This window comes from Nicotiana tabacum, chromosome 9 (assembly GCF_000715075.1).
Source record: "Nicotiana tabacum cultivar K326 chromosome 9, ASM71507v2, whole genome shotgun sequence".
NCBI lineage: Eukaryota > Viridiplantae > Streptophyta > Magnoliopsida > Solanales > Solanaceae > Nicotiana > Nicotiana tabacum.
Window position 1 is genome coordinate 128,306,373 of NC_134088.1, and position 22,202 is coordinate 128,328,574.

Consider the following 22,202-nt stretch of genomic DNA (forward strand, 5'->3'; position numbering starts at 1 on the left):
TGGCCATTTCATTCATTTCGTTTTGGATTTTTGGAGCACGGTTCTTGGGCGATTTTTGGGCGATTTTCACGGGAAAATATTGGGGTAAGTGTTCCTTATCCTATATTGATTATATTTCATGATTCCATACTCATTTACATCATGAATCCGTAAATTTATGGAAGAAAAATCAAGATTTTTGTAAAATCTTCCAAAAACAAAAATTTAAGATTTGGAGGTCGAGTTGTTATCGGATTTTGGTAAAATTGGTATGGGTGGACTCGTAATTGAATGGGTTGTCGGATTTTATAAGTTTCGCCAGATTCCGAGATGTGGGCCCCCGGGCAAATTTTGAGCTAATTTCGGATTTTAATGAAAATGTAATATTTTCTTATGAAATTGATTACTATATTTTTTGTTGACTGTATCGAATTAATTATGACTAGATACGTGTCGATCGGAGTCAAAAAAATCGAGGAAAAAGCATAATACTTGGTTAAATTGGAGCAAGTCGAGGTAAGTGACTTGTCTAACCTTGTGTGGGGGAAATTTTCCCTAGGATTGGTATTGATGTGATTATTGAAATGTGTTGAAAGTCGTGTGCACGAGGTGACGAGTGTGTACACGAGCTAAATTGCGAAAGATTATATTTTTAAATTGTGTAGATCACTGTTGCGCATTTATTAAATTATTTTATCTTGTTATATTCTTCATCATTGATCTGAGATATATACTTCAAATTTGTTTGAGCTTTTCTTACTAATTGTTTTACCTGTTTAGTTGAAACTTGGTTTCTTTTATTCTGTGCATTATTTGAAGGTTGATTTTTTTAAATTAAATATTATTAATATGAAGTATTTGACATTTTTAAACTTGATATTGAAGCAACGTAGTAAAGATTTTGAAATATTATTTTCCTAAATTATTTACTCCTAAATATTTTTATACTCATTGTGAGGGAGCCGTGATCTCTTTATTATGGAAGAATATTATTGTTGAATTATTTTGACATGAGCCGTGAGCTCTTTATTGTGGAAAAATATTATTGTTGAATTATTTTGACATGAGCCGTGAGCTCTTTATTGTGGCAAACTATTGTTGATGATTTATTTTGGCATGAGCCGTGAGCTCTTTATTGTGGAAAAATATTGTTGTTGAATTATTTTGGCAAGTTAAATTATTTGAGCACTTGAGGTGTAAATTGTGATATATTGTGATTATTGATACGCATGCGGTGGTATAAGGTCTGGGTGTTGAAACGCATGCGATGAGATAAGGGTGGCTTGATACGCGTGGCTAGTAGGGGTGACTACTAGAAGTCATGCGGTGTGATAAGGGTGGCTAAAACGCGGGATGCTATTTCGGGAAAAAATATTTTCTTTAAATAAATTGTGAAGGCTCCCGCTGTGATATAAGAAAATGAGATATTGTGAAATTATTTATAAGTTGGGACTACGAGGCGGTACCTCTGTAGTGCCCTTGTTGATATTGATTTATGGCCAAAGTTGCTTTCGATTAATTGTTGTGATTTTCATAAAGTTGAAGGAAATTCTGTTTTGATTCTACGAGATATTATTTGCAATTATTTGGTGTCATTAAATGTGACATACTATTTGATTCATTTCCAATGTCATTTTATTTTACTACATTGATAAACATTTTACCATGCCATTATTATATTCTAGTAGGGCCTCACCTGACCTCGTCACTACTCTACCGAGGTTAGGCTTGGCACTTACTGGGTACCGCTGTGGTGTACTCATACTACGCTTCTGCACATCTTTTTGTGCAGATGCAGGTACATTTTTACCAGCCTAGACGTCAGTGAGTTACCTGCACAGGGAGACTTCGAGGCATATCTGCCAGCGTCCGCAGACTCGGGAGTCCCCTTCTATCATTTTATGTTGCTTCCTTATATTTTATTTAGACCTTGACATATAGAGACATTGAGAATAAATTCTTAGAAGCTTGTGACTTATTTCTACCGGGTTTTGGGAGTTGAAATTGTTTGAATTGTAATTTATTTATTTCAGATATTTATTATTATTCTGCATTGACAGACTTACCTAATCTTAGAGATTAGATGTCATCACAACATCCTACGGAGGAAATTTGGGGTCGTGACATCTAACTAAACTATTCAAGATAATACAAATTCAAAATTGAAACACTCATCAATTAAAACTAATTCATAACTAATTGACTAATTAACAAAACTAATTAGTTAATAAAACAAATTAATAAAACTAATTAAAACAAGACTTAAACCCTAATCCTCAATAAAATACAATGTTCAAATAATTGAAACACTAATCAATTGAAACTAATTCATAACTAATTAACAAAACCTAGAAATAATAAATAAATGGGTTGTAATTCAAACCTAGAATTCTTAGGAGATGGAGAAGGAGAGGGGCGGCAGTGGCAGTGGCAGCGGCGACGGCGCGGCGACGGCGAGGGCTGGGCGGTGGCGACGCGGGGTGGGGAATGGGATTTATGTGAGGGAAATAGAGAAGGAGAGGGGAAGGTTTTGAGTGAGGGAAATAGAGAAGAGAGGGGAAAATAAGAGAGAAATGGGGGTTTTTCCCGTTTTTTAATTCTCTGATTTCAGAATTACCGATCAAAGTTGGTCGGTAATTTTGGTCGGTACATTAAGTGTTGACCGTTTGACCAAAAACCGACCAACTTTGGTCGGTTTTTTTTAAAAAAAAATTAAATTCTTTTTTTGTGTTTTTTTTCTTAAAATATTATAAACTATAAAAAAAATATTATAAACTACAAGCATTTATTTTATTTAACTATGCAATTATTATAAATAATTATAAACTATAAGCATAATCTTTATAAATAATTATATTAACTATTTAATTTTAATAAATTATAATAACATCTATCTAAGTAAATTTTCTAAGTTATAATTAAGTATGTGAGTAATTTCTCACACACACACATACACTATATTGTAATTGATGCTAATAACTTCTTTTTTCATTCGTTCATCACTAATAATGCATGACATAGATTAATCGATATATAGGTCGAGACGTTTTGATGAATCATCGATTAATATTCATCGATACATCTAAATAAGTTATAAGTCGATGAATCAATTTACAAATAGATATATTTGATGATAAAGTATATATACTAATTAGTATCTTCCCAAGTCTATCCTTAAAAGAACCCGACCCTGTGGTCCTAGCGCTTCGTGTTCTTATATATATACACACACACACACACACAAACACACTTCACTGTAATACTTTAACTATATATATAGCTTGTTATAGTATATGTTAGTATGTATATATATAGCTTGTTAAAGTTTAATTCTTTTATTTTTCATTCATTCATCACTAATAATACATGGCATAGCTAGATTAATCGATATAAGTCGAGACGTTTTGTTTTTACTATTAGTCGATATAGGTCAAACGTTTTGTTTTTAATATTCATCGATGCATCTAAGTAAGTTATAAGTCGATGAATCAATTTACAAATAGCATGTTATATATAGTATATGTTAGTGTATTCATTATTTGTATTACAAAAGTGTTAACGAATTATATTTATATTATTTAGATAGTAAATATAAAAGTAATTCGAAAGTTTGACTAATAACCGACCAACTTTGGTCGGTTATTTTGCAGAAAATAACAATTACCGACCAAAGTTGGTCGGTAAATGCTTCCCCTACATTAACCGACCAACGTTGGTCGGTAATTTTAAATATAAATTCTTAAATATTATAAAACATTTTAAATAATAAAATAATTATTAAAATTTAAAAAATTGGATCCAGATTACCGACCAACGTTGGTCGGTAATCCAAAATTTTCTTGTCTGACCAGCTGGGTCAATTCGTTGACCAATTTACCGACCAACGTTGGTCGGTATTTAGTTTAAAAAAATGTAATTTTTTTTTTCCCAGTTTCCGTCCAACCTGGACGGTTTTTGGTCGCTTTTTTTGACCGACAATAGTCTTTTGAAGTCATCCTTAGTGTGATTGATTGATTAGTCTCTGAAACAGAGGGCTAATTTGAGTTTCATATCATAGTTATAGAAGTAGAAGAAAATCTTACATTTTTTTAAAATAACGGTGTGTGTCCGGGCCAGCTTACGCACACCTCGACTAATTTCAATAGGTACCTGTTATTTTCCAAAGCACAAATACCGAGTAATTCTGCTCACAATGGCTTAGACAGATTGAAAGAAATCAGTTATACCTATACTGATATTTGGACTTGAGATCTCATGGTTCTTCCCAACTTCATTGAAAATATTCCTACATTTGTATTGCCGGGGCAGAAACATCTACTATAAGTGAAAATTTAATTTGTTTAAATTTGTTAAACTTCTGTGGAGATTTATAATTCTTTTTGTTTGCAAAAGTATGTCATATATTATGAGATAACTCAAAATCAAAAGTTCATCTATTATTCGGTTTTGATATGTGAAGTCAGAGATATTGAATTTAAATTGAGGCATAGAGAAAACAGGAAAATATAATGTAACGATCCGGCCGGTCGTTTTGAGTATTATAACCCCGTTCGGCCATTTACTGTTCAATTTGTGCTTTACATTTTTATATGACTTGCCGGGGTAATTGGTTTGGGTCCGGTAAGGTTTTGAAATGAATTGGAACACTTAGTTCCAAGGTTTAGAACTTAAGTTGAAAAGGTTGACCAGATGTAGATTTATATGTAACAACCCCGAAAAATTTTGGTTAAGGAAATTAAGGTTTTGTGGTACCGAGGTAGATCAATTAGTACAAAAATTGTAGAAATTTCTCAGCTTAGACTTTTTGGGTTGAACAATGCGTCGTTGAATAAAGAAAAATTTTGGCAGAAAGATGCATTTCTGCGGTCCATTTTGCGGCCGCAAAATCACTTTGTGGGCCGCATAATGGCCATAGAATGGCCAGAAGCTCGGCAGGTAAGGGTGAAAATCTGCGGTCGATTATGCGTCTGTGGGCCGCATAGTGACCGCATACCGGGGTAGAAGATGTCCAGTTCCGGAGGGCCTTTTTGCAACCCATTATGCGGGCCGCATATCAATTCTGCGATCGCATATGCGACCGCAGAGTATGTTTCGGGGCTTCATTTTTTTGATTTTATAAATCCGACCCCATTCTTATAAAACACTATTGGGGGTCATTTTGAAGGGTTTCATCTGATATTTTTAGAGAGAGGTGAGAGTATCTTAGAGAGAGAGAGAGAGAGAGAGAGAGAGAGAGAGAGAGAGAGAGAGAGAGAGAGAGAGAGAGAGAGAGAGAGAGAGGATCTTGATAGGGCTTCAAAAAGGTAAGAATTTCTTCCCCCAATTTTTCAATTTCGATTTTTGGGATAAAAGATGGGAGATTAAGAGTATGATTCTTGGGTGTAAGAGTATCATTTATACATACACATACCAATATGTTTTGTGGAAAGATTATTAAGTCCAAATGGGTAAAGATTGAGTTGAAAATGGTAGAAACTTTCAAGACTTTAATTGGAGATTTGAGGGTCGAGTTGATGTCGGAATTTGGTAAAATTTATATGGTTGGACTCGTGGTTGAATGGGTATTTTGTAACTTTTGTCGAGTTCCGAGACATAGGCCCCACAGGTAATTTTTGAGTGTAATTTTGGATTTTGTTGAAAAATTAGTATTTTCATATGGAATTAATTCCTATAATTTGAATTGATTGAATCGAATTAATTGTGACTATATTCGAGCCGTACGGAAGTTGATACGCGCATAATGAAATTTTTAGAGCATTGTTTAGCTTGCTCAACATTGGATTTATCTTGTTCGAGATAAGTAACATCTTTAATCTTGGAGATGAAGGTATGAACCCTGATTATACGTGTTATGTGAATTGTTTGGAGGTGACGCACATGCTAGGTGACGGGCGTGTGGTCGTGCACCGCAAAAATTGAGACTCAGTTAATTTCGTATAGTTGTTTAGTCAATTAACTTGTATTCTTCCATGTATTTTTATGTGTTAGAGAAACTCAGCTATGACTCATGTTAGAAATCATGTTTAGGCAAATGTTGGTATTATGGGAACCCACTGAGGTCATTTCTATTGTCGAATTATATGTTTAAACTGTAATTTTATACTCATTCATATTCATTCATTGCATGTCATATCTCAGTCTCTGTTATTATTTATTGATATATCATATCATTATTTTGGGCTAGTTTCATGACATTGTGAGCCCGAGAGACTGGAGAAATTGATGACTGAGTGAGGCCGAGGGCCTGATTGTGAGGATAATTATGGGATCAGGTTGCATGCCGTAACATATTTTATTGATTTATGCCATGATTGTCTTGTTATAACGCTTGGGCTGAAGGAGCCCCTCCGGAGTTTGTACATACCCCGAGTGAGTGCAGGTACCTACTGAGTGCGAGTACCGAGTGCCGAGCGATTGGGAGGACTAAGTGACTGTGAGGACTGAGTGACTGGGAGGACGGAGTGAAATGATACTCTAAGAGTATGCATATGGTTTTATCACTGAGTTGCATTGCATTGACATGCACATTTGACATACAGGCATAGAGATGCATTTTCCTCATGTTGTACGGTATCACGTCATTCATGACTTCTCACACATTTTGGCATATGGGCATAGTGATGCATTTTTCACTGGTCATCTGGAAAGAAAATGAAACATATTATTTATTGTTGAAAGAATTATTGTGAAAATTACTGTATTCAAACTTACTCATATTTTTGGAAATTTCGGTAAAAGACTTGAGTTTTCACTGATACACTTGAGAGGTAAAACTTTTTTTCAGAAATCATGATTAAGCTGAGCATTTTATCTTTGAGTTACTTCTTTTATTACTTGTTTTACGTTGTTATGGAATGTTGTTGGCTATTGGTGTTGGACTCGACCTTTGTTCCAGCTCGTCACTACTTTCAACCTAAGGTTAGGTTTGTTACTTATTGTGTACATGAAGTTGGTTGTACTTGGTGTTGGACCCGACCTTTGTTCCAGCTCGTCACTACTTTCAACCTAAGGTTAGGTTTGTTACTTATTGAGTACATGAGGTTGGTTGTACTCATACTACACTTCTGCACCTTGCGTGCAGATATTGGATGCTGATGTTGATGGGATCGACGTGAGCTGGATTTGGAGACGTACCTGTGTTCCGGTCGTAGCTGTCTCTTGTTCATAGTAGCCTTAGATTTATAAAAATTTGTTTATGTATATTTCGAACAGATGATGTATTTATTTCATACCAGCTTTGTAAATTCTAATCTTAGAAGCTCATGATTTATACTATCAATCCTTGGGGAGTATATTAGAGTCAGTTAAATATTAATTGAATCGGATTATTGTTATTTGGCTTACTTAGCGGGTGAGATTAGGTGTTATCACGGTTAGTTGGATTTTGGATTATGACATATAATCATCAGTAATCAGTGAATGCAAGTATGGATAGCAATGAACGTTGAACTCGGTAGAAGAGCCTTGACGGTATGTTACATGGCCACTACATAAATATCCCCTTAAGCGTTCTTGAGTAGCATCTTGGAGGTAGTCCTAGAATAAATGGGGCCGAAATGAGAACATCAAGATTCATGTAGGGTAAAGTAGAAACGATAAGCTAATGAGTTAAATTTAGAGAAACAGGAAAGAAAAAGAAAAATGATCTGAGCACATTTAAAGGATTAAAGATGCACCTAATTAAGAAAATTGTCATTTACGAAAAGAGCAAAGTGAAGGGGGCATTAGGAATCACATTAACATAACAAGTAACATTGGATGATTTTCGCTTACTTAGGGTAATGTATTTTGTCAAACCTTCATGTTCTGTCGCAAGTAGTTCATTTAACCGTAGCAGGTGAGGTGTATTTTTGTTCCCCCTTGCCCTTTTATAGTTGTAGATGTAAAAAATTGTTGAACAGAGTTTGCTACAATTGTTGAATTGTTGAACAGGTGAGGTGTATTTTGTCATCTTTTATGTATATTCTTTTGTTTTGACTAGAAAAACAGATTCTTTGCCATTGCTAAAGTGGCAAAGCTGAGATGCCATGATGTTTTGAGTTGTAATCTTCCTTCCTCTGTTTGTATTTACTACTCACCTAATATTGCTAGCTTGTGATTCTCTTATGATTGTGTTGTATTTGAAATTATATCGTTTGATTTTTAACCTCGGCAATAGTAGGGTTCTTTATATGTGGAGTAGATTGCTTTTAAGTAAAAGGACATTTTTATTTATAATCTTTCCCTAGGATGCTACACCTTTAATTTATCATCTTTGCGGAAGACTAGGACTAGGAGCGAAGCATCTGTTGGAGGAACTCACTGTTTCCAAATTGATGAGGTAGAACAGTTCTTTGCACAACTCCGACATGCTCAATCACCAGGAAATTGTGTTAAGTCACCTGCACTTAAATACTCGATCGGCAGAAGTACCTAACAAAAGCAAAGCTGAAGTTGAGACATTTTCATCAGCATTTGCAAATACATTGTCTGCCAAGTTATCTGCATTGAAAGAATTGGAAGCAGAATTTCTTGATTTAAAGAAAGAGTTGGCTGATTCTCAAACAAAAGCTAAGTGGCTTGGCATTGAGAAGCTGTCAAGATATATATCTTCCATGTGAATTAGAGCAGATGTAATGCAAGTAAATATCTTTAAGTAATGCAAATGTAGATATCTTTTTGCTATCTTCTCAACTTGCTTTGGAGTAAGTAATAGTCAGAACTTAAATTAGCACTTTGGTACATGACAACGGCAATATTTTCCCTGCCCTTATTTATGTTAGATTTCCTTTCTCTTTCTTTTTTGTTTCAAATTGAATTTTCTTATGTCTTTAGAACTTATTTAGAAATCTTGGATATGATAAAAACCTAATGGAAACGAAACAAATAACGCTATGCAACTTGATACGATGTTGTCTATCAAATAAATTTTTTAAATATTATTTTAGTTTTTTTTTTTCAATTGCAAGGTCAAAGTAAAATCATAGTCCAAGGTCAAAGTAAAATCATAGTCCAAGACTATATACACAATAACATCTAATTCCGTTAACCAACTTGAGAGGCTTAACAACGTAACATGAGAATCTAATATTTAGTGAATCAAGAACAGAAATATGTCTGGCTTTGATACATAAGAAAAATCTTGAGAATTCTTGATCAACGTAATTTTGTCGTGAATTATTTTCTTATTCCAAATTCTCTGGCACTGTTACTATGTTGAAAGTCAAATTTTGTTTTCTTTGATTGCGCTTTTATAAGTTTTTTAATTAATTTAATTTACTTGTAGTAGTTTAATTTGCATGTTATTTCAAATATGTAAGCCTTTTCATGCAAAAAAAAAATATATATATATGTGATATAAATTATACTTTTATTGGAAAAGAGAGTACTTGGAAAACAACACAATTCTTATGCAGTGATTTATTTTCTTTCCTCCGCTCAGGTGTAATTCATCATCTTTTGGGTTAGGACACGTGTGCTCACACTTGAACCCTTCACTCAGAAGATCAAGGTGCAATACACCTCTTAGGGGATCTCACCAAGTAATTGGTGGCTCATTGACTCATACACATTATCAAATTCTGAGGTTCGTATTTTTAGAGGGGTCGAATGAGGAGTACTCATGCGAGCATCCTCAAGGATTGTCTAAGCACACCCGAGAAGCAAACAACCTAAATAAGGAGAAGATATTCCATGAGTGTATCTGTTTACCCTTAAAATTGAATAACAATTAAACTTATAATATTGTTCTAAGGACACGTGATTTCACTTAATACCAATTGACAAATATGAAGATTAATAACAGAAATGAACTATAAAGTAAAGCAAATCAGTGTTAGAATGGAACTCAGCCCTCGAGTTTGGATACCCTCGCACTGGTTGATGTAAGAACAATTAAAATATAACAAGCTAATGAACAATAGTATAAACGAGAAAGAGAATTATATTGCATTGATATATGTGAACAATGTGTGTTACAGATGATTAGAACCCTCTTTTAAATAGTAGAGGAATTTCACTTATGGTATAATTCTATTTACAGAAGAAAATCCCATGATTAGCTAATTAACCATTTCTGATTTGATCCGTTCCGAAATTTACGCCATGATCCTCGACCAGTCACGGATATTTCGCATTTCTGTATTGTGCTATCTTCTATCTTGCTCGATGTCTGTCTCATTTGGCTTCGATCGTTACTAGCCTCGATCTCGACGGGTACCTCGATTCTGAAATCGATACCTTATCCTCGTGATTTAGTTTGTTCCGTTACGAGGCCATCCTTCGATTCAACCTCCCGGTTTCGGTCAAATAATAAAATCGGGTGGGCCCGGTTTTAACCGTATACAGATAGTCCCCTCATTTTTTGGAGTGAGATGACAAGAAACGAATTGAGCCTTCGGTTTTCAACCTCGACCTGTCATGACGTCATCCTCGTGATGTAAGCGATGGGAGTGACCGAAACGTCCTATCGGTACAGTTCTCCAAGTCATTAGTGAGTGTCAATTGGTGGTCAGCCACTAATGCTTTTGAACCGTCGCCGTGAATCCAATAAATAGACCCCTTCCTCATTGATTCAAACTTTACTTTCACTTCCTTCTAATCTCCAAAACTTTTACATTTCTTAAGTTCTTCCCTTTTACAAATCTTCAGGTTTTGCTGTTAATCCTTTCTCAAACGTCAAGTCCTATTATCTTCCTCTCCTTTAAACTTACACAAAAATGCAAAAACATCGAAAACGGTACCACAAAAATAAGTTGCTTCATCTTCTCAACCGGCCGGCGGGAAAATGTCGGTGGAACCCCGTCTTGAGGAATGCATTCCTAGGGGTACGCGCTAAACTCCGATTTCAAGACCGATAAAGCCTCGTCGATTCCTGGTCGATGCAAGCCAATGTCGAGATATATATGCTCGATAACTGATGGATACCTTAAGCAGGTAAAGAAAGACTGCAACTGGGAGGGCAAAGAGGTGGTGATCCCGACCCCCGAAGAAGACATCACCACCCATGTGGAAGGGTTTCTAAGTGTTTACACTTACCCTTTCACGTTGGGCCCCCTCGACCCCGTCATCGTTTATTTGTGTCGTCAATATCAAATAACCCTAGGCCAAATCCATCCTTCCTTTTGGCGAATTGTTATTCTGCTCCGATTCTTCGTGAGCAAAGTCGAAGGGCTCCCTTTCACCCTCGATCACCTTATCAGATTGTATAGCCCCCGCCTCTATCGAGGCGGGTTAATAAAACTCCAACGTCGGGCTACCAAAGTCCTGTTCTCGAACATAGACGAGGAAAAGGATCGAGGCTAGATGGGACGGTTCATTCGAGTGAGGACTTCCGACCTAATCCCAACCGAGAAGATGCCATTTCCTGATAAATGGAACATGAATCGTAAGTACCGTCTCACTGTTAGCTTCCATGTATTATTTGTTCCTTTGTCTTTTCTCATTGGTGTATTTTTCCATGATGTAGCGGTCGCTTGGATGCTCGTGCGATTCCCGACCTCAAGAGTTGGGTTCGGAACCTGGCCTCGGCCTCTACATATGCCGAGCGCTCATGGCACGATTTAGCAAAGGGCCGATGGGAGTCCAAGAATCATGGTAAGCCCATTTTTTGTGTATTTGATGATTTGATTAAGATGCCCTTCTTCTACTTATTCAATTTTCGCGTGTACATGCCTGGGAAAGGATGCGGTCATGAGGCCTCCGTCTGGTGAGGAGGAGACTTAGACCCCGGTTCCGAAGCCGGTGAAGGATAAGAAGAGGAAAAGGACCTCAACCTTCGAGGATCCAAAGCCTAAGAAGAATCCGGTTCGTAAGCCGAAGAAAGACATTGTTGCCCTGCCTGCGGATGTGATTCAATGGCTAAGGGAGGAAGAAGAAGATGATGAAGACGATGGCTAGGAACTGGTGGCCCGAGTGAAGAAAACCATCGAGGCCCCAAAGTCCGCTGAGTCGGTGGTGGTTGAGGAGATTCTGCCTCGAGCCGAGGGGGTCTTGGAAAAGGACTCGGGCAAAGTCCCCGAGTCATTGAAGATCGAAGATGCCTCCCGTCGAGATGAGCAAAATGCGGGTATGTCTAAAGGGTCCGGCTCTGAGGCCCTTCACAGCGAGAAGAACTCCCCAAGTGGCTCACTTGGGGCAATAGATATTGGAGACTCGCTGATTCTCCCTGCGTTTTCCGAGGAGGCAATTCGGGAGGCCCAATCTACAAGGACTCCCGAAGTAAACGAGGGCCATGGAGGGGAGGACCCCTTCTGTGGTTACTTTATCGGGGTCGAGGATGCTACCGACCTGAGTGAAGCATCGAGTCTCCTCGATAAGGCTTAACAAGCCTTGAATCGGGTGAGTCTCAACTCCCTTTGTCGATATCATTCTTAGTTTATTTCTTCTCTTCCTGTCTAATTTCCTTTCTTTTATCCGTATAGGCTTTGGCGCTCCATCAGGAGGCATTTTCAAAGTCCCGAGCAGAGCTGAGCCGATGTGAGGCCGACCTCCGAGGACTCACAGAGGATAGAAATGCCCTTAAACTTCTCAGTGGGCAAAAAAAAAGAGGAGATCAAGGACCTCCGAGCAGAGTTGGCCAAGGCTCACCAAGATCAGACCGACCTGATCGAGCAGGTAATGAAAATCTTAAAAGCTCATGGGTTCGATTCGGGAACGGTGGCTAACATTTCAATTTCACAGCTGCAGCAGAAGGTCGAGAGGATCGAGCAGTTCCGCGAGGAGGTCAACATGATGAAGGCGGAGAACTTGGGGTGGAAAGAAAGTATGGACTGCTTTGCTGCTGAAAAAGAGGCTGCTCGAGCCCAATTGTCATCGATCGAAAGTCATATTCGAGGCATGAAGGAGAAGAGCTCAGCTTAGGCAAAGAAAATAGAGGAGCTCGAGGCTCATTTGGCTTCCGAACTTGCAAAGGCCAAATCTGAAGCCGAAAAGGCAAAGGCCGAGGCAGAGGCGATCGTGGCCGTCTACCGGGCCGATGTTGAAGCCGCTCAAGTCCAAGCGCGAGAGCTAGCTGAGACTGCTCAAACTCGAGCACATTGGATTGCTGAACTCGCCAAATGAAAATCTCGGAGGGAAACCCTCGAGGAGATCCATGCTCGAGGTTTCAATCTTACCGACGAGATAATAAAGGCTAAAGATCATGAAGCTAATGCTAGAGCGCTGGCCTCTTCCGATGATGATGGCAACAAGAGCGGGTCCGGGAATGGGGAGGACCTCGATGGAGAAGAAACTGCCCCTGAGGAAAATTAGGAATCTTAGGCTTTTTTTCTTTTTTGATTTTTTGTGTGGGACCCTGATCGGTCCTTGTAATTATTTTCGTATAGATAAAAGATCTTTTTTCTCTTTGACTTGTCTCTATTCTATTTCCTACCTCGTAAAAATTCTATTTTATTCGTGCTTTCTTGCCTTATGGAGATTTTGCTCACAAGTTTGGGACTTTAGGCAACTAGACCGAAGTCGGACCAGTGTAGTCTTTAAAATCGAGTGAGTACTTTCTTGAACTCGAAGTAAAATGACCCTTAGGTTTTAGTTGAGTAAGGACGATTTCTCCAACTCAAAAAATAAAATGTCCCTTAGGCTCTTGAATTAGGCCGATATTGCCTCAAAAGAATGGCTTTTCCCCTTTTTCAGATTTAAAAATTAATCATAAAAATTTGTCATGCCTTGGCACGAGATAAATTTGTACCCATTAGGTTTTTCAAGGATTTTTGTTATAGAAATCATTTGCTTTGTTATGCCTTAGCACAAAATTATCCGGGAGTTCGAACAATTCGCTACCCCTTAGGGTTTTTCGAGGGTCGATATTATCGAGACCCTTAGTAATTCAGCCGAGATTTGCCTTTTTTAACTGGTTTATGAGAATATTTGAAGGCCTATTTTATAACGGAATTCAGACATCTCTGAACCATGTTGATTTGGCTGTAGCCTTTAGTTTGGGATTTGCCCATTGGGCTTGTTTCCCTGCTATACTTCGAACTCGTTCGAAATGTCAGTCCCCGAGTGGGGTGGTCGTGGCCTATAAAATCGAGGATTGCCTTTTTAAGGTCTTACGATTTCGAGGTTTAGTAATTCGATCATGTCGATTTTTTGGACGGCAGTCCCCGAGTATAGGGTAAATTATTTGTACTTGAGTTGTGATCGGCCCTTAAGCCAGTTTCCACAATAGATCATAAGTATGAAATTGTAAAGTATAAATTTCTCTAAGGCATGGAACATCTGGTAAGGAAAAATACTTCTTTCAATAGATTATACATGCGTACATGTTTTGCCATTAGGGCTCGAGTAATCTACATAGACACGGTTCATTTGACCGTTTGGTTCTTTACCTATTGAGACCTTGTCGACATGAAATGTTTTCCTTGTAACTATCCGAGGGTGATGCCCCCCAGTATTCGAGGTTGATTGTAAAGGAGCCTCGGATACTATTGAATTGTTGTAAGTTAGCACGAACAATAATTGCCTCGTTAAAAACCTCACCGGAAAAACCCATTTGGGACAAAAATCGGTCTAAGGGAAAAAGAGTGCAACGCTTGCTTTCAGACCTAAGTACTTTGTGTTTGAAGAATCCTTTGGTGTCTTCGATTAAACACCTGCAAATGGTTAGTATAAAATATAAACGAAAATGGAGAAGGTCGTACCTTAGCAGTAATATCGTTTGAGGAGTGATATGTTCCAATTGTTTGGTAATTTCGTCGTTCATCGTGCCAAGTTTGTAGGATCCCTTTCCGATGATATCGAGGACCTGATGCGGTCCCTCCCAGTTTGGGCCAAGTTTTCCTTCATTTGGGTCTCGAGTATTAAGGGTGACCTTCCTCAGAACCAAGTCCCCGATTTTAAAGTGTTGAAGATTGGCTCTTCGATTGTAGTACCTTTCGATCTGCTATTTCTGTGCGGCCATTCAAATGAGGGAAGCTTCCCATTTTTCATCTAACAATTCGAGGCTTGTATTCATAGCCTCGTGGTTTGACCCTTCCATTGCATATCAAAACCTGACGCTATGTTCCCCGACTTCAACCGGGATCAGAGCTTCGGCATCATATACTAAAGAGAACGGTGTTGCCCTCGTACTGGATTTTGACATTGTTCGATACGCCCAAAGGACTTCGGGCAATATTTCTCTCCATTTTCCCTTAGCGTCGTTCAATCTTTTCTTTAGATTTTGAATGATGGTCTTGTTTTTCGATTCGTCCTGTCCGTTCCCACTAGGATGATATGGCGTCGACAGGATCTTTATTATTTTATGATCTTAGAGAAACTTTGTCACTTTGCTGCCGATGAAATGCTTTCCATTGTCGCATACGATCTCGGCAGGCATCCCGAATCGGCATATAATGTAGTCCCAGATGAAGTTTATGACTTCTTTCTCTCTAATGTTCTCGAAAGCATGTGCTTCAACCCACTTAGAGAAATAGTCAGTCATAAACAAAATAAATTTAGATTTACCTGGGGCCGATGGTAGAGGGCCGACGATATCCATTCCCCATTTCATGAATGGCCATGTGGATAAGACTGAGTGGAGTTGCTCTCTAGGTTGGTGAATCATCGGCGCATACCTTTGACTTTTGTCACACTTTCGAATAAACTCTTTTATATCCTTTTTTATATTGGCCCAATAGTATCCTGCTCTGATGTCTTTGTGAACCAATGATTCGGCACTGGAATGATTTTCGCAGGTGCCCTCGTGGATTACTCGTAGGACGTAGTCGGTATCTCCTGGTCCCAAATATATTGCCAATGGTCCATCAAACATCCTTCTATATAGTGTTCCATCTTCGGCCAATGTGAATCGTACGGCCTTCGTACGTAGAGTCCTCGATCCTGATCTTTGACTGGTACCGATTATGTACATCAGCCCAGGTTATCGCTCGATATTCAATTAAATTCTGCTTTAGTTGTCGTGATGCCACCGAACTTCGGGATACTAATTGATAAATATGAAGATTAATAACAGAAATAAACTATAAAGTAAAGCAAACGAGTGTTAGAATGGAACTCAACCCTTAAGTTTGGATACCCTCGAACTGGTTGATGTAAGAACAATTAAAATATAACAAGTTGATGAACAATAGTATAAACGAGAAAGAAAATTATATTGCTTTGATATTTGTGAATAATGTATGTTACAAATGATTAGAACCTCCCTTTAAATAGTAGAGGAATTCCACTTATGGTATAATTCTATTTACGGAAGGAAATCTCATGATTAACTAATTAATCGTTTCTGATTTGATCAGTTCCGAGATTTACGCCATGATCCTCGACCAGTCACGGATATCTCACCTTTCTATTATTGTGCTATCTTCGATCTTACTCGATGTCTGTCTCATTTGGCTTTGATCGTTACTAGCCTCGATCTCAACAGTTACCTCGATTCTGAACTCGGTACCTTATCCTCGTGATTTGGTCTGGAACGTTACGTGGTCATCCTTCGATACAATCTCCCAATCTCGGTCAAATAGTAAAATCGGGTTCGGGTGAACCCGATTTTAACCGTATACAGTATCAAAAGCCTGAGATTTTGGATATGAATGCCGGATATATTGAGCACCGTAGTGCGCTTTTAATGTATATTAATTATACATAAAAACAATGGCTGGAGCCTGGAAACGTGTTTTCATTGTGTGTGTGTGTTTTTAATATGATGTTTTTTTTAAATATTATTATTATTATTACTATTATTATTATTCCAAATTACCTGGGAAACGAACACAAACATTTTTCTTCTTTTCTCATTTCACTCGGACACTGCTGCAAAATAAATCATCTCCAACCTCCCATTCTCTTTACTCCATTTATACAAACAAACAAAAAAAATGGAGGACAAAAATCCACCCACAAAACCTAGGGTGGTATGTTGTATAGGTGATATCCATGGCTACATAACAAAGCTTCAAAATTTATGGTCAAATCTTGAATCTTGCATTGACCCATCTGATTTTTCCACTGCACTTATAATTTTCTTGGGTGATTACTGTGATAGAGGTCCAGAAACTCATAAAGTTTTAAACTTTTTAAATTCTTTGCCCTTAAAATACCCAAAACAAACCCATGTTTACCTTTGTGGGAATCATGATTTTGCTTTTGGAGCATTCTTGGGTGTACTACCAAGTCCAGTTGATGGATCTGAATTTAAAGAAACATGGAAAGAATATGAAATGAATGAGGAAAGAGAAGGGTGGTATAAAGGTGAAGGCTTTGAGAATATGCATTTACAAGGGAGAAGATGGGCTGGAAATCATACTGTTAAGTTTAATACTATAAAGGGTATTGAATATAAAGGTTCTATTTATGATGCTGCTCCTACTTTTGAATCTTATGGTGTTCCTCATGGTTCTGCTGGTATAATTCCTTAATTTCCTGTCCCCTCCTTTTTTTTGTGTGTTTTAGCTTTATTATTATTTTTGTTTTATATAATATTGGCCTATGATGAGTTTATATGGAGTAATGTTATTAGTGAGGATTCATATAGTCAACTAAAACTTGTTTGGGACTAAGATGCAGTTGGGGTGGTTGTTGTTGTGGCTTTTCTCTGTTGAATTGGTTGTGCTAGCAGCTATGTTGCGCGGACTCTCCAAGATGCTGCCGCACCCATGTCGGATCCTCCAAAAATGTACTACTTTTGGGGGATACGACACGCACCGGGTGATATTTTCGGAGAGTCTAGGCAACATAGGAGCAGTGATGGACAAAACATTGAAAATTAGGTATGGTTTTTTATTTTCCCTTCCTAGCTGATGATGAATTTTGGACCTCTGAGCTATTTCTAGAAATGTTATCTTTTTGTTTTTTTGTTTTTTTTTGGTCTTGTGTATAGGAAGTGTTTCATTTGATGGTTGTTTTCACAATGATAGTGATTTTGGATGTTTCTTCTTTAGCTGATTGTAAGTTGAAGCTTTTGTACTGGTGTTTCCGGGTGGTTCCAGTTATCAATAGCTTGTCTTTTTTCCCCTTATATTGTGGTTCCTAAGTCCTAATTGCATACTTGCTTACTCTACTTATGGATCCTCGTATTACGGTCGTAACTGCATAGTACTTGTTTACTCATGGATGCGGTAGTACCAATAGTATACAGGATGGTGTTCCGCGATACATGATATTTGCATATGATATGGTATTAGTTGATGAAATGGAACAAAAGGGAGACATTTAGAAGTTGGAGCTACTTATAAGTACTGTAGAAAGTAAGGGTATTAGGAAAAGTGGAAGTAAGATAAAGAGAAAAAGTTTTAGGTCCGATAAGTATAAAGCAAGAGGAAATATGCGCAATTTTAGCACCATAAGAAGGACTGTGAGGTTAGATTAGACAGAACTTTGGTGTATAAATGAAGACAATTCAAAAATCTAAGCACAATCTTCCGGGAGAATGGCATGATAGATGAAGATATAACACAAATTGAACTAAAATAGGATAGTGAAATGGAATGGTATAATGGAAGTGTTACATGATTGGATGATAATTAACAAAGTGTCTGTAGAACACTTGTGAAGATAGTAAAACCCAACATATCTGCAAAATGAAATGTTGCAAAAATGCAGAAGGATATTTGACCATATGAGATTGGGCAAGATCTCCAACAAGGGTGCAAGTAGCACAAATAGATTTTAAATGAGAAAAATATTACCCAAGATTGTTTGACCATATGATCCATATAGGCATTATCAATTAGCTAGAGTAAGACTCAGTTGTTATTGCACTTGCATTAGGTTCAATATTTTCGGGGAGTCTTCTTATTATAGTTAGGCTTATTCCCACGTAGAAAATAATTGTGAGACTAAGAAACCCTCTAAATTTATAGAAGTGAGTAGTCAAAGGCGAAAAGCTTTAAAATGTGCTTAAGGTTTATTGGGGCTTTACGCGAAAAGCGCAACTAACATGTGGGCTTTCGTAAAAAAGGTGCAATGAAGAAAAAAATAAAAATACATTTGTAATGCAAGAAATAACAAATTCATTCTTAATGTTTTTCTTAACATCGAATATACCTATTTGCTGATTATATTTATTGTTTAGTTTCGTACTACTCGATTCAAGATAGAAAGCATGGACGATAAGGCGTGCACCTTAGTGCCTTGCCTACTCTAAAGTGCAGCTTAAGCGAGGCGAAACGCCCTCCCTGAGCTTTATTGAGCTTCAGGGCTTAAGCGCGCTTTAAATGGCCCTTTGACAACTACAAATTTACTTTAAAAGACAAATCATCTAGTACCGGAATGAAATGAGTTTTTATTGAGCGCAATGGGTACTTTGGATTAACATAACTGACTCTTAACTAATTTGGGATTGCAGCATATGTTATTGATTGACCATCATAATGTGTTATCTTGATTCTATATCGGAGGATTATGTGTATCAATTCCTTGTTGGATCACCTAGTTTGATTTGGGTGGTGATCGTTCAATTTTTAGTTCAACTTCTGTCTGGTTTCTCTTCTTTATCAGTGTAATGTGTTCTATAGTTGTTCATATCATAAAGAAATGTGTGTTTTAGTGATAAGTTTCTATTTTCCTCCGCTTTGAAAATAGGTGTATAATGTGACATGCGGCTCTTATTGAGTGGAATGCTCATTTCATATAGGCGTTGTTCCTTCCTGTCGTGCTCAAGATTGTCCCTTTTTCATATGGTGTTGGGTGGACCTGAGGAGAATTTGATTGCTGATAGTTCATTCTATAGTTCAATTACCTGTTACCCCCCAAAAAAAAAAAGAGGAGAATTCTTAGTTCTGCCTATCGCAATATTACAAAAAAAAATCCTTTTGTTAACAGTAAGGTTTCACTCTAACAGATCTTATGAAGGCAGTTCCTGATGAGCACAAGAAGTTTCTTGCCGATTTGGTCTGGATTCACGAAGTGGTAAGTTCTTTTGTCTTCACTATTCTTTCCTTTCCAAATTTTCTTCCCTTCAATTTTTCCGTGACCACCTTAAGTAATTCTTGATTGTCTTATCGAAAAAATATGTGCTTAATTTTTGTTTATGCTTTATAAATGAACTCAAGAGTGTTCATTGATCATGTCATTTCTTGGCCAACTTTCAACGGTATGTTTCTTTCTTTTGCTTTCTAGGACGATGTTTGCATAAAAACAGAGGAAGGAATTAAAAGGTGCAAACTAATTGCTGTTCATGCTGGTCTGGAGAAAAACAAAGCTGTTGAGGAACAGATTAAAACTCTTAAAGCAAAGGACACAAGGATTTCTAAGGTGGAAGCCCTTAGCGGAAGGAAGAACGTATGGGAAATCCCTCAGGTAATTGCTTCAGGGAAACGCGATTATGGCTCCATTCGTCTTCGTCATTATATCATGTTAAATGAAGATGAAAATTGATTGTTGTTGAATCTTTTTTTTAGGAACTGACTAAAACTCCAACAATCGTCGTAAGTGGTCACCATGGGAAATTCCATATTGAAGGTTTAAGACTGGTAATAGATGAAGGTGGTGGACTAGAAGATAATCCAGTGGCTGCAGTAGTGCTTCCTTCAATGGAAGTTGTACGGGATACTGATCGTTTGGTGAAATAGACTATGGTTTGTGTCAAATTTATTGACCCTTTCTGTTTAAAACAGAAATAACCAAAGTAAATTGCAATACCAAAAAAAACACGACTCCAGTGGCTTTTGGATCAACAAATAACTCGTATTATGTTGTAGATGTAGTCAATAGATTTACACAATAAGCCTGTATTGAACAAACTTCAAGCCTGTCGAGAATCATATTATATTGTAGATTCTCTACTTTTTGATATACTGCTTGTATAGGAGACTTTCTCACTAGTAGTGAAATTATTTACCTTATCACAAAAAGAAAGAAACTTCATTTATATGTTACAACCAATTCAGTTAACTTTGTAGACAATTTTGGTGATAGGTGACTCATATTGCCTTGTGCAAAGTCATGTTTTGATGGTGTGCTCTCTTCTAGCTTGATTGTGTCAAAAAGTTGAGTTAATCCCCCTTTATACATGCAGTCTTGATTGCCGGTTAGAAACATTCCAAGACAAAAATAGATGGGCGGGGACAACTAGTTGCTTTTAGTTGCTTTTTGCAAACTCAATTAAAGAGCGTTATGAAAGTCTCTCTATTTCGTAAAGTAGGGGTAAGATTGTGTACACACTATCCTCTCCAGAACTCACTTGTAAAACTATACTAGGTTTGTTGTAATTAAAGAACGTTATGATTTATTTTTTTTTCAATAACCATGATGTCCGGAAAAGCTTGTGTGCACCTCGACAAATTCCACGAGATACCAACTATCTTATCGTAGTACTGAGTAATTCTGTCCACCAAAACTTAGACAAATAGAAAGAAGTCACCTTATGTTTTTTTCTTCGCTAGGTTTTGAAACCTGATACTTCATGCTTTTCAATAGCATGAAATTAAAAAAATATGTAATGACAAGTAACCGTAAAGATAGCAAAATTTTCTTGTCTGCGTAACTTTTTTGGTCTACCAAATTCCCTACGCTACAGGCTAATGTCAAAAACCAGCAATAATGCTTCGACTCAAGCTCTCGTGGGAATATGCTTTGCAGCTTCTACCTTAGACGTTTAGGATTGGAGTTGTGACCTTAGATACAAGGTCAGTCCCATCCAAGGCACTCCTCTCTTCTATGCGCGCAACACCCCCCCCCCCCCCCCACACACACACACCCCATTCAACATATCCTATCCAACTAACAATAAAAAAACTTGAAGTAAAAAATGAAAAGAAAATATCTCATACAAAGGCCCAGGATTTATCAAATTCCTAGTTCTTAAATAACAGTGGATAAACAGACCTGAAGTTCGTTCAATTGGTATTTCCAAGTAAACCAAAATTTCGAGCTATAAAACGACTGCTAAAATGTTTTTTTTTTCCCTTTCTGAGATATTGGACTGAAAGCCACAGTAATTGCTTCACCAGAGATATGCACCGCTATACTGCAACCTCGTGCTATCAAATCTAAGGTATGAATTCCAGGCAATTTACTACTTCGACTTCAAAACACACTTACAGTATCTCTACTTTAACGCGAACTGAGGCTGTAGAATGCCTTCAATTGACACATAAATGCGTGGCAAAACGCTGATGGCAATTCTTTTTCTGGCGGGGATGAAAAGAATTGCATTACAAAGAAAGCAAACGTGAACATTCGCCCGAGCCAAGCCAGCTCAAAGGAGACTAGGCTTTGCAAACTTCTCTTTGAAAACATTCCTGACAACAGGAGACCTGGATCGGATGGAGGCAAGGGGATCTCATCATCAGGACTTGTGTCATGTA

The 22,202-nt window shown here is 37.5% G+C and overlaps 1 protein-coding gene across 1 annotated transcript; it reads left to right on the forward strand.

Moving 5' to 3' along the window:
* Positions 1-16,658: 16,658 nt before the first annotated feature.
* LOC107795851 (tyrosine-protein phosphatase RLPH2-like) lies at positions 16,659-20,835 on the forward strand. The gene is made up of 4 exons (XM_075222301.1): positions 16,659-17,298; positions 19,736-19,803; positions 20,014-20,193; positions 20,295-20,835. The coding sequence occupies exons 1-4, from the start codon at positions 16,773-16,775 to the stop codon at positions 20,463-20,465; spliced, it is 945 nt and encodes a 314-aa protein (XP_075078402.1). The 5' UTR covers positions 16,659-16,772; the 3' UTR covers positions 20,466-20,835.
* Positions 20,836-22,202: the final 1,367 nt, after the last annotated feature.